The following is a 14,274-nucleotide window of genomic DNA, read 5'->3' on the forward strand; positions in this document are numbered from 1 at the left end:
AGATGGCAAACCTCGATCGTTTTCGAATCATCGATTCGACTTGATTAGAAAAGGGATAGTGGCTTGATAAGTTATCTTATCTGATCAATATATCCCAATATCCACGGCATTTTTTCTAGACAGTGGTATTTCATTAGAATCATTACCCAACTCTCTCTCTCTCTCTCTCTGTGCATGCGTGTGTACTGGAAAAACTGAAAGCCGCTTAGAAAGATACTACTACTTAATTGAATTTTGATGAGTTGTTTTTGGTTTAAGATTTGAATTTTTGTGCATATATAATCAAAGAAAAATTAAGTAGATGATTATGGAGTGTATTATGTACTCTAGTATATATTGCGTTACAGACGATGTTAAGTATGAAACAACCAAATAAAGAGCTATACAAAGATTATTATTGCATTGTATTGTAACGGTCACAGACATACGTAGAGGTAGTGTGATCAATGTCTTGACATGTCATGACACACTTATGCTTTGAAGTGTTGTTGAGTTCTGCTTTTCAAACACTACTAGCAGATGATGTGTGACAGATCTTGGACAAACTTTCAATCCTTTCAATGATTTTACGCCGGCTGAATAATTCTCAATATATTTTCATGCTACCAAATCAGACATGAACGAGAAAAGAAGAGAAAAAATATTTCGCGTTATCTATTTTCATGATTTTATTTATCAAGTGCTGTTGTGTTTGGACGATTACAGAACCACACCAATGTTATACTTACTTTCTTTTTCACATGAAAACTGTCCTAAAAATATCCAACGTTTGGATGTGGATTTTCCTAAAACTTACAATGCAACTTCCTAATACTATTTGTATGTGAAATTATATACGTATCCATCTGATGAAACATGAGATTAAATCAGTTAGTCATTCGTGTCTCATTTCACTTGAAGGAAGTGCCATACACATTCATGGATCACTTAGATCTGCATTCGTACAAAGATGTAAATCTTTGCTGATCATGCTGACGTTACCATGGTTATGACGTTAAAAGTGATCAATGATCAAGCAAGCGATGGTGATGGGCTACTACATGTGAGTATATTCTCTCTCATTAACTGAAAAAAAACCCAACAACAACAGCACAAACATTTCCTCCAAGAACCAGTGATATTACGAATTATGACATAGACGCGTACAGATTCTTTTCCCATTTCTTATCATAATGATTGTTTTTTTTCTTTCTCGTTGACCATTTTGCCGTCATTTTTTTTAATACCGTTATCATCTTCCCAATCAAGGGGATTTCTTTGCGTATTAATGCTCGGCGAATCGACTTAATATTACTCCACTATTTCAGAATCTATGACTTTACAGATGGACATTTATGAAAAACTATACTACAACACGAATTAACGTCCTCCCCCGATCACCTCGTTGCTTTGTGATAATGATGGATCGTCAATGGCGAACAGTGACGGACTATCAATCGCAGACGTCTACCCGAAAGAAAACGCGGGGAGTGTCGGGCTCGATAGCTTCGTAGGATCCACACATCAGGTAGCTATGGTTGCAGGAAAGATTAACAAAAAAGAAGGGAATCATATAATAAAATACGGTGAGTAGATACCAACTTCAATGTCAGCTAGTAGTAGAGTCGTGGTATTTTCAAGTGTGGCTGATGCAGTTAAAAACAAGGCGACATGTCGAAAAAAAAGCCTGTTTCAACAGTAAACGTATTAGTTGCCATTGAATACTGTCAAGTAACAATATTTAGTCTAAAACAGGCAAGTTTACTTCATGTATTCAACTGTGGTTTCCGTCCCCATCAGGTAGTGAGGAGAAACTCATTTCTTCTGTTCCTTTAATTCGATACTTGTTGAAGGCTTCCTTGGTGGTATAACGGTGGGTGGGAGAAGGTTTAACGGTGCACCATGTATTCTCTCTTGGGTTTCTACAAGCATGTTCTTGCAGTTTTCAAGAGAATGAAAACGGTATTACGGTATTATGATATCGCCAGTTAACAAAAACAAAGTAAAACAAAGCGATCATAATAACAGGTAGGTCCCCCACTTTAATAGAATCGCTCTGTTTTGGATATTTCAGCCATTTTAAAACCAATTTTCATCAAATAAACGTTGAATTCCTCATGAAATTACATGCTCTTTCATATTTCATAAGAGGTTTCTCATTATCTCACCAAAAATGTTGGAAAACTGAAATTAGGTCTCAACCATCCAAAACTATACGATCCCTTTAAAGTATCACAATGGTCATGATACAATTAGGGACTACACCAGCAATGGGCATGATGGGTTTGATGTATGATATCCATCAATCATATTTCACCAGACTCCAGCGAGCCTGTAAGCTTGATAGGAGCCTATACCGCTAATTGAATGATCACACTTTTGTGCACATAATGTAGATGTGGCGTAGCAGGAAATACGTCATAGGATTGCTTGTGCAGGTGATCATAAGGTATAAAAGGGAGAGGGAGAGACTGATGAGAGGCGATGGGGATGTGGCGAAAGAAACTGTGCATGCCTATTATATATAGAGGTGGTTAATCATCATTTCTGGACTCTGTATCAATAGCACTGGAAAGTTAGGTATATGGTTTACATCGAGTCTTAAGAAATTCAAATACACTTTTTTTTTCTATAGGAGAACTTCAAGTAGTTTCCCCTTCTCGTTCATTCCTTTGATTATACATCATCTCTATGGGCAGCGGGTCCCAAGCACATTATATAATAATAACCTAAGATTACAATAATCCGACGTCGATGAAAAAAAAAATTACCTTTCCCCGTTCTCAGCCGAATCGATGATGATCTGGTGGATGTAGAGCTTTGGATTCTCGAAAAACTCCCACTCCCAGGGCTTGTAGAACTCGGCATCATAGTCCCACTCGAAGTACAGGCGAGTGATGAACCCGACGTTGACAGAGGACGCGCCGATATGCAGGTAGTTCGTCAACGGCTCGTACACACGGAAGTCCCTGTGATGATTATTTTAATGTGAGGGTAGTGGCCACAAAATACGTATTTGAATTCGACATCTGAGAGACTAAACTTGTTTGGATTTGTTTGTTCTTTCGGAAATGCAATAGCTGCAAATTTGAAACAGTTCATCAATGATATGTCAATTATCATCGATACTGAACAAATAAAATTAATGCATGATTTCGTTGGAGGTATATAATACGCGCATGATGAGGATTACAATTTGAATGAATATACACCCTTCTTTCCATATTTTACCTTGTGCAGCGCACTTTTTCATCGTCGGCATAATTACCTGTAAGTGTGCGTCTATCTTCAAGCATGAGAAATCCTGCAGGGTCCTATTTGTACATGGAGCAATATATTTGACAAGGCTCATTTTCCAGCTTCCAGAAAACGGCCCATTGCTGCTTGTTTTGTCAAACACACATATCGGCCGGTATACTAGTGTATATTGTATTTTACTTTTTCCCCTCTAAGGACCTTATACCTAATCCATTCCATCCTTCCGTAACATACTCGATTCATTTCCATTTTGCATTCGTTAGATGTTACTATGTAATGTCGGGAGAGCATCAGGCAAGTTTTCTTGGCGTTTTGTCTTTGTTAGAAAGTATGCACAGAATTTGAATAATCATGACAGGAACTGGTCTATAATAGATAAGCTGCAGACCTCAATCCCAATGTTTTGAATTATTTAATTTCACAGTGTTGTTGCTGCCGAAAGCTCGACCTTTACTGCAATGTATTATGCTATCCCGATATAACGACCCCCAAACGACAAGATATCCAAATCTGAGAAATAGGGATAAAACACACAACTTACGGCGAAAGAGAGAATGTCTCTGATTCACCGTCATCACCCACGAGCGAGATGAAAATCTGCCCCTTGTTGGTGTCCTCTGCCTTCTTTCCGTCATCGATTTGGACGTTGAAGCGGTACTGGAAGGCTGATGATAAATGGGACGATTGCCATCAAATAAAGTGAGATCATCATTCATAAGCTGACATTGCTGGTGTAGTTATTTTCACCCACTAATTGATACATTTTCGAAAACTCCGCAGGCCTACCAATTGCTATACAAGGGAGCTTACATATTGCACCACTCTTCCTTTCTATTCTTTTTCTCCTCCCCCCCCCCCCATGCTTTTATCTCTTCTTTTTGATATTTTTTTTTCTAAAATCCTTTTCCTACTCTCCTCTGTAATCCTTCCCTTTCTTTTCCTGATTGAGATAGAGAATCTATACTGTCAGTAGTGGTGGTGTTAGAAAATGGTGCATAGATGAAGAAATAAATGAATGCGTGGCTGGAAGGCCTTAGTGACCGTCGTTTGCAAGGTTACTTTTGCCCTCGGTGACTGTCGATGGTGGTGATGTTGAACAGGAGATGGCAGACACGGTGGCTGTGACAAGATGAGCTCGAAAGAATACAAATACTAATAACGGAAATTGTGATGATTGTAACGGATGTGGTACTGTACTAATCATGTTGATGTCATTTTTTTTTTCTTAATCAAGGGTGAGCTTATTGATAATGTTCGATAGTGTCTTTACCAAGAAGACAAAGCTTTTGTTGTGTGTGTTATTCGCCGTTACTATCGGCAACTTTTAAAAACGCTCAATGCCCTCAATGTCAATGTCATTCTGACGTGGCAGCTCTGAGAAGGTTAATTGAGGGAATACGAGCAAATCCACATGTAGGTGAATTAATAAGGAAAGTTGTTTCGCACAGTGTACATTGTATAGTGATTTACAGTGGTTACAGGAGTCGTCTGCATACCGCAATAAGGCGAGGTTTCCACTGTATTCAGTTGGTAGACCACCTCGGTGGCGCCATCTTGCGGTTGGTAGAGGTTTGCATACCAGCCCATCTTCACTTCCCCATCGCCGTAGCACAGCCCCTCGTTGTAGTCGTCCCACTCGCGGGTGCAGTTGAAAGCCATGTTCGGGCACGGCCCAGCCTGGTTGATAGACGCCGTGAATAGCTCCACGGCCCGGATGTGATTGCACGCCACGTAGTCCACCAAACCTGACGTTAAAGAGGGAACGCTTTGTCAAGATTCTTGGTTTTTTTTCAAGGATTTTCGTCCACACTCCATTATTTCCTTGGAAACGAGTTTGTCGTAATACATTTAACTTAAGCCCGCCTGCTCTCTCACCGCATTATTCAGAAGAAAAGTAGGGGAAAATCTTTTTTTTTTTGATGACCAGAAACAACTTTCAGTTCGCAAAAAGATTATAAGAATCCAATATTAGAAACTGGCATAAATCAGTGTAAATATTACTCTAGTAAGTGCCATCAGAGAAAACGCGTTGGAATTTTTTTTTCATCGAACATACGCACACGGACATAATAATACTACACTCGTAAAACGTTACGTGAATGAGAACGAACGCGTGGATGCTGCTGTTGACATCTTGAGCACATTAATATATCAAAATGAATTGAGAAAACTGATATTGTGCAAATCTGCATTATACTGAGGAGCAACGTTTGCTTTGTTTTGTAAATCTGTTGCTTCGTACCTCCCCATATTCCATGGGCAATGATGGAACGAATGATTCGTTGATCGCAACCCGGCTGGTCCCGGCCGCTATTCGGGAAAAAGTCGAGATGTCCCGCAGTGTTGTACATTCCCATGCCTTTTTGAGAGATGATAACCAAGATTCGTCATCCAATTGGATTTAATCAAACTGAACAACAACTATAGGAGTCATTTCCTTACACTCTACAATTGTGCTTAAAAAAAGAATCAAACAAACAACCATTGACTGTCTGATGAAACTTACACAAAACTTTAAGATATGATTATGTAGCTTTTTATGGCTTCCTCTTAAGGACAATGCGATGGGAAAAATACATATCATTTTACGGCATGCTTGTCACACATAATATAGTGATGCAGAATGGAATGCATATCATTTTAACTGCATCGGTTGTACCCATATCAATATGAAAGACACTTTTCCCCCGTTGCATAATAGTCTTACGGAGGAGACTCGATCCGTCTGTAATGTGGTCGTTTCCTCACATACATTCAATGCTTCCCAGCGGCTACCTTGATAAGTCAAGATATACTACACTCCTTAAGCAATGTCTGGTATACTATTATAAAGTTACGTCAATCAAGGTTGTTCATTCTACATCCATGAATTCGTAAAAGAAATTCACGCTCCCATCTACTATAGAGGAAATGGGAATTTGCATGGGCTACAGGAGTTTAATCACAAATGGCTTTGTGTTAATTCCACTGTTTTTTCCTACTTATCATTTGCTTGTAACAAATATCAGTATAGCTTTTTCTTTCAATGGAGATAAAGGAATACCGCATCAAAATATTCATAAATGCTTTCTTTGATTGATTTTCATCACAAAGAATTAGAAATCAAGCGCCAAATCTACTGGACGTCGATGATTACCGAGTTTGAACAGAGGGTCGGTGTCGGTGTGTATAATGTCGACAAACTTGGCGTCTGTCGGGTCGATGCGAATTCTTGGATCACAGCCATCAAAGTAGGGACCGGCAGGATCCAAACCTGAGGAAAATTAAGACTAAGGTTGAGTACCGTTTGGTTTCTTTCATCTCATTTAAAGTCTTTTTTTTTAATCATAAGATTAGGCGAATCATTAATAAAAGAAGACATCATATTCAATGATGAAATTTGAGATACTGGAATTGACAAATGAATGATGATGGACGCCGTGGATGGAGCAGAGACAATGTTACAGCAAAAAAACAAAAACAACAAAACAAAACAAAAAAAAAACACACACAAACACAAACAAACAAACAAACAAACAAACAAAACAGAAAAAGAATGAAAGAAAGAAAGGACCATACTTATTACCACAGAAACTATCCAATCACACGCATGAATATCGGGAGAAGATAAATAAAGTACCAAAAGACAATACAATACAATGACGGTATCATAAAGTGGGATTCTTAAAGCGACAATGAATCTACACTTTGCAATGCATGGTAAACTCATTACTCTTCAGACTTCACTAACATTGGAATGTTAAAAGCAGAAAACTAACAGGATCGAAAGCAATTCGACAACCCCTCATACAATGAATTGATTTGTATTTTGTTTTCAAACAACGAGCTTTGTCATTATCAAGATGTCAAAGCGAAACACGAACCAAAGCATCAGGAAGCGACCTTTGGCCATGCCGTGTTTATTTGTGTTTGCCTGTTACGTCAGTATGGGTAGAGTGTTTGTTTTATGGGCAACATCAACGCTTTATGAAATCAAATGATTTGAGATTCTGTGTGCCTTTGAGATCGGTGATAAGCCTACGTACGTTATATGCATACTGTTTACTCGTATAGGCAGCGCATTTGGAAAGCGAAGGAGCTTAAAGATTAGGACGGGGTGATGAATGAACAAATACATTAATGAGACCACAGCCATTTTTTTTAATTCATGAATCATCTGATTTCGAGAATACCCTCTATTAATGACTACTGAAACCATCTCATATTAAAGAGAAAGTATAGTTCTGGTTAAGACTTAACTTCAGGTTTCTAACATTTTTTTGTGAGATAATGAGAATCCTCTAATGAAATGTGAAAGAGCATGTACAATCGTAATTCTCAGAGGGATTCAACATTTATTTGATGAAAATTGGTTTTGACGGCTGAAATATTCAAAACAGAGCGATCGTAATAAAAGGTGGGACCCACCTCTTATTAGGATCGCTTTGTTTTTCTTTGTTTTTGGATGTCTCAGCCATTCCAAAATTGATTTTCATCATAATAAACTTTGAATTCCTCTTAGAATGGCTTACTCTGTATAATTTAATGAGAGTTTCTTAAACTCGCAAAAAGTTAAAGCCCAATTCTCATCTCCACCAACCACCCCTTTAAACCTGAGACATAAAACTATATTGGCAGTACAAGTTGTAAAGGGAAGGGCGAATTTAAATGCGACACATATTATTATGAGAGTCTCTCGGATCTGTTCATGTTAAGTCATGTTGCCTCCATTGAATACACACAACATAAAACATATGCGGGCATAACGTGTGCTCGTCTTTTTCCGTAAACAAAACCGTCACTCAAAAAAAGGAGACATTAAATATGTTTCATAATTCATGTCTCAAAATGTTCACACTCGGTGGTCCTGTTGGTACTTTCATTCTCTAATATGCTCTTTCAAAAAAAAATCTATCGAAAGCCATTGTTTTGGAGGGTTACGACATAGTAGTTATTTGCTTACGAGACATTTTCCATGATTCCATGCCTTCCCAAAAACTTTCCATAAATGTGATGTAATACATTCTTCTTCTTCTTCTTCCTCTCTTTTTAGAAGACATAAATAAAGCATGTAGAAGTTATTGTAGTTTTTATTTCCGTAGAACGTGTTTGTCATTAAATTATAAAGGTGTCTGCTCTTTCTATTTCCACCTATTTCCGTCTGTTTACCAGAAGTTTGGAGCAGAAGCGGTAGTTTCATTTACGAGTCAGACAATCTTCCGTATCAAGTTTTGACGAGACTTTTAATTTCCAAACAATTTGCCGGTTTGCCTCTCACGTGCTTACCTTAGAGTTAGGAATGGTTTTCGTTGCTGGGCTCATCACAATAAATATACTGTCAACATATCCCGCGCTTCACAACTTTTTTTTTTAACGCAAGGCCCACTTTGGCTCCTACAAAGTTTTTTGAGGCCCAGTTTGAATGCAAATCTTTTAATTTCTTCTTCCTTTTTTTTTTTTGAAGACATCTGCGAGAGCTTCGCGACCAACTGGTTGAGAAACATTTATACAGACCATGCCAAACGATTTCTAATTGAGGCTATCCTTAAATATATGAGATATGAAGTTCAACTTTATTAAGGAGTGTATGCATATGGTCATGGTTGTCACCTGTTATCCGACCAATGTTCGGGACGATTGCACCAGCGATCCCGGCTGCGTGAGCTCCGAGACTATGACCAATGAGGTGAAAGGTCTCCGGACCAACGCCCTGGATCCCCTAGGGGTGTGGCGTCATTGCAGGGGCAAATAAAAACACTTTGATTGCGTGTACTTTCAGAGAGGTGATGCATCGATAACTGAATTGAGTAGAGGGTAATAAAAGTAGATGTATAGCACACACACACACACACACACACACACACACAAAATGGGCATAGATAAGCTTTTTGATAGTAATCCTGATAATGAAAGATATCAGAGTAAAAATGATACCCGCAGTCAATCTCTAAGACCTCAAGAATCTAGGGCCTACAAGATACCACTGACATCGGGATGAAATCGGGAGCAGTAAAATAAACACTGGCACAAGGCTTGTTGGTGGAATTCCCAAAAGTTAGCAGAGATAGTCCAAACCTTCATGTCGACCTGTATCATTCGAGCTTATTTTTTTTCTAACTTTTAAAATATTGTTGTACACTATGGGTAGAAACGCAGAGATTATAAGAATACCACGAGCATGTCAACAAGCAGTCCAATCTCAGCCCCGAGGACGCGGACGTTTCCCGTTGCTTCCTCGTAATCGTCTCGAATGACGCCTGGTCGCCAGTCCACGGTGATGATGTTGTAGTCCTTCTGGGCCAGGATCTCGGCCGACATGTCGTCCATCCAGTCGACGTCGGAACCGGCAACAAACCCGTGAATGATGACCACCGTATCCCTCCATGGTTTGAAATTCGATCTGAGTTCAAGAAATACAACCAAGACATAGTGTGAAAGGAACATTGTGGTGAGGAGAGGAGATCTTCGTGTGTGTTAATCCCTTTTGGGGTTGGATGTAACGAATTCAACTTGGCTAAGATCTAAATTTAGGAAGAAAAATGCCTAAATACACGTCATGAATGGATGGATTGATGTACTCGATTCACTCATGGGCAAATTGACAACATGATCAATCAAACAATTAATAAACTAATCAATATTTTGATTGCTTATTTTAAAAGATGACTAAAATGGTCTCAAACTAACCAGAAACGGCCTTCTTATTGTTCTAAGATGGAGATAGAAGACACATAACAGTAACAACGTCGTCTACTTTAGCAAAGTCTCAGATTCAATAACTGCACAAGTTACAGTGGGTTTTTTTTTTTTGTTGGGGGGGGGGGGGGTGTAATGATGTAGAAACAAAGCTGTGGTCATCATTTTTGTACAATTTTGTGAGCTAAAATACTCGAATAATGTAAAACTGACATTGCGATCGTCTGTGCATCGTATGTGCTGAGTTCTTCGTAGGTATCTCCCAGTTCACGGGCGTGGAGTTTGAAGGCTGTCCCGAGTTCGTCGCGGCTATCCGGCAGCCAGTCGACCGGGCGATCCTCTTCGTGGTAGAAGGGTTCCTCGTCGGTGGTCATACAGCCCAGGTCCACGTAGCAAACCTCTCGGCCTGAGATCCGCGGAAGTTCAACAGAGAGGACACCTCTTTGAATGCATTACTCGAGTATGTGTGCTGAGATAATCATGTTCTACATGGGCACTTAAAAAACCAGTAAAGGTTTGTTGGTTTGCTTTGGCTGGTTTGGTTTTATATCTGCATTTTCTTTCTCCAGATACAATAACAAATGAAAATGAAAAATGATACAGAGTATGCACAAAAAAGAGGAGAGTATAATATACAAATCAATACAGGAATAAAAGCCTTAGTGTCAATTTCATAACAACATCAATCTCTAATAACATATAAATCAAAGTAATATTATGTTCAGGCATGTGAACAAAGGAGAAATCAATACAGGGGACCGTCATCATAAGCGGAGCTTGACGTGGCTGAGGCGCTCAAAGGCACTGGCTGGAAGCTTGAAATCACTTCCGAAGGACAAGGCAGTGAGGATAAAACGCCTTATCTGTCCAAATACACGAACCAGGAACCTCAAGAATAAGGATCCAGAATCTTACCATGGATTTACAGCTTTATTATGGTCTGCCCTATTCAGATTTCTCAAAACCAGTGGCCTAGCAAGGCACTCCACATCGATGTTACTAGGTAATTTTATTATCCGGAATAATCCGGGAGAATTTGCATGAGAACAAATATTCATCCATTCATTAATTCTTTTTTGATCAATCAATCAATCAATCAATCAATCAATCAATCAATCAATCAATCAATCAATCAATCAATCAATTAATCAATCAATCAATCCATTCATTCATTAATTCATTCATCCATCTATTCATTCCTTCATTCATTCATTCATTCATTCAGTCTTTCGGTCGTGCGTTTATTCACTCCACATCGATATTCCAGGGTAACTATTTATACTATCCGGAATAATCCTGGATGATTTGCATGAGAACTAAAATTCATCCATTTATCAATTAATCTATTTACCAATTAATCCATTCATTATCATTCATGCATTTATTCATTCGTCCTTCTATCTTATCAATTCCTTCATGCATTCATTCATGCATTCATTTGGTCGTTCGTTCATTCATCTTCACTTGATAAGACTTGCATACATAGAAATGTGGCGACAATTATGAATGAATATGACATGACAGTGCGGCAGATAAAACACAGTTATCAAGTAAAGGGGTTCTGAGAAGGAAACGTGGCATAAAACATAAATGTTGCACTTTGTAATGAATATAATCATACACGTTTGAAATGGACAAAGTACAAAAGACTGGAAAAGGAGGTGCCCTATATGGGGAATGTGTTACTTTTCTAATAGCTCGCTTTTATAGTTTGAATAGTCTCTGCAAATTTAAATACCGGTATGGTTTTTAGAAAATGGTCGACTGAATCTATTAAAGGTGCGCATCACATTTCATGCACATTTCTTTCATATTTCATGCTTACGGATGAAGTCGATTTGCCAGAGAAGACAAAATAAATACTTGACAAGTTTAATTCTTACAAGTATACAAATTATTTTGCCACAAATGAAAATAGGACCGTGCCCGTCGCACCGACAAGAGTAACAAGAAAACATAACATGGAGTAATAGCAATGATAATAACAATCATGATATATATCATGGTCTTCTTTATTCAGGGTAGTCTCTTCGGTGTTCTACCAGAGGGCCTTGGCATTATTATCAATAAAATAGTGAGAAATGTTCTTTGTAATTTAACTTTAAGATATGAAATCAGTCATATTTACCATGAACAAGAAGCGCGTTTGCAAGAAACGCGAACATCAGAAGTGGCTTCATTTTCCCGCTCTATCTCTGGGATGGTGAGTGTATGTTCTTCAAATAAATTCAAGCAACTGAGACCGGGGAATGACTGGCGTTATAGTTTATAGAGCTTTGCAAATTACTGATAGAAAGAGAATATTCTACCCTCGCCCAAGCCTTTCATGATATCAGCCCCACCAGATGTATAGTTCCTTCCATGTCTTATCTATGAAGTGAATGTGAACGGAGCAGATGGTTTCTTGATAACGTCTACAAAATTAATTTGTTTGCATAATCTAATCTAATCTAATCACATTTTTTCTATTCATGGTTATTCCAGTATTTTAGTGAACATCTATGTTTTATCAAAATTCTATGGAATCATATCTCTCTACTGCTATGTGACATCATTGTTGCAGCCGAGATTTTATCTATAATAGTTGAAACTATTCAAACTTTCACAGACGTGTGCTATTGATATCTCCACATTCAATGAAACCAAATTTAATTGTGGGTAAGTTAACTTTTATGACAATATTGGTTAAACTCATATACCTAAAATTAGATATATTGCATATTATATAAGTGTGGGTTTTGAATTTCAATTAACATTCAGACTTTTCCGTCACTTTCTACATAGGCTAGCTTATAGCATGCATACACTCGCGTGACTCCAGTATATTAGATACAGACTGAACGCCAGCTGACAAGGATATTCATGATTCTTAAAGGACACATCAGGACACACATTTGATAAATTTCTGAAAATAATCCTCCTGAGCTGCGTAAACCTTTTCCACAATATCACGTTATCGAAAGATCTGCCATGTTTTTGTTGGACGTTGTTAGAGGGAGATCTAAAATAAACATTGCTTTTTTAAAACAAAAATTCTCTTTATTTTCTCCCCACTGTATTTGTTTTGTTTTGTTTTCTTTTCTTTGTTCCTGATGACCTGCTCTATGTGTGTCACTATGTGTCGGTGCATGTGTGTAATATTTCTTGATGTCTTCAACGAGGTGAATAGATTACCCGTCAACCCATTTTTCTCTTCTGGATATAAATTGGTGTCATACAAAATGATGTGTCATTTTATCTGTTGATTGTCTCTCATACACATGCCGGTTCTGATTCCCAGTGGGTCACAACCCTGTGAAGAATATTTTGCAGATATGGCTGAACGGGGAATCCCCGTTTCTTCTATTATAGGCAATGTATATGCAACTAGTGTATATCTTTATCTGAAGACGAAAATAATACAACAACACAGCAGCAACAACCAGGCATCCATTGCCGTGATATAAATTGCATGCTTGTGTGATGTTTAAACTGACCGGACAAAATTGAACAAATATTTGAGCTGAATGCAGATGGTTCGACCTCTGTATGTTGGGCCTGATAGGATTGAAACCTTGTGTTCTGTTATTAGTAGTATATTGTGTCTACATGACAAGACAGCAAGATCGAAATGGAAAAGGGGAGGGTTCAGGTTAGATCTGTCAAAAAAAAAACAACAACATGCAGATGATTTGATGAAACACACGTAATAAAAGAGATGCAAATAAGAGCAAGCGCTTTAACGCATCGTATCACAAACTCTTTAGATTTTGTTAAATAGCCCTTCGAAACAATCTATAAAAAAATTGAAAAAACTAACATACGGAAAGAAAGGATGGGGGTAAAGATAGGAGTCTGGATTACTCTCTTCAGTTCTTCTGTCTTGTATGACAAAGAATTGATTTTGTTCTTCAACATACAGGCCTACTTTCATTTAGGATCATCTCAACAGTGGACAAACAGAAAAAGTTAAAAAATCATTTATGTATGTACTAATAACCAGCATAATGTGTATATGTTTATGATATACCGGTATATTTATAATATACCCATCTCTTTCTCTCTCTCTCTCTCTCTCTCTATATATATATATATATACATAGGCCTATATAAGATAAAAAAACAAAACTGGAACAATATTAATATATAAATTACATATATAGGGCCTATATAATTTTCATTTTACGTAAGAAGGTTAATTCAATACGTAAAATATGAGTGCTTGTAGGCCTATATAATCCAACAATTTGCCCCTATGTTAGAGGAATCATGTTTAACCTTAAAAGGGCCGGGGGGGGGGGGGCGGAATCCGCCCCCCTCGACGATTCGCGCTATAATTCTGTAACGCGAGGAGGCCTCGTCGCGAGGCTTCTTGACTTTCTT

At 38.1% G+C, this 14,274-nt stretch overlaps 1 protein-coding gene across 1 annotated transcript; it reads right to left on the reverse strand.

Annotated features, from left to right (window-relative positions):
- Positions 1–1,413: 1,413 nt before the first annotated feature.
- On the reverse strand, positions 1,414–12,136 carry LOC139724302 (pancreatic triacylglycerol lipase-like). The gene is made up of 10 exons (XM_071635445.1): positions 12,041–12,136; positions 10,126–10,318; positions 9,388–9,616; positions 8,827–8,935; positions 6,374–6,490; positions 5,480–5,596; positions 4,734–4,982; positions 3,779–3,902; positions 2,751–2,948; positions 1,414–1,511 (listed from the first exon to the last, which is right to left on the reverse strand). Exons 1-10 carry the CDS (start codon positions 12,090–12,092, stop codon positions 1,433–1,435), a joined length of 1,467 nt encoding a protein of 488 aa, XP_071491546.1. The 5' UTR covers positions 12,093–12,136; the 3' UTR covers positions 1,414–1,432.
- Positions 12,137–14,274: the final 2,138 nt, after the last annotated feature.

This window comes from Diadema antillarum, unplaced genomic scaffold (assembly GCF_040938485.1).
Source record: "Diadema antillarum isolate AM-2024a unplaced genomic scaffold, OU_Dant_1.0 scf00000211, whole genome shotgun sequence".
In the NCBI taxonomy this organism is placed as follows: Eukaryota; Metazoa; Echinodermata; class Echinoidea; order Diadematoida; family Diadematidae; genus Diadema; species Diadema antillarum.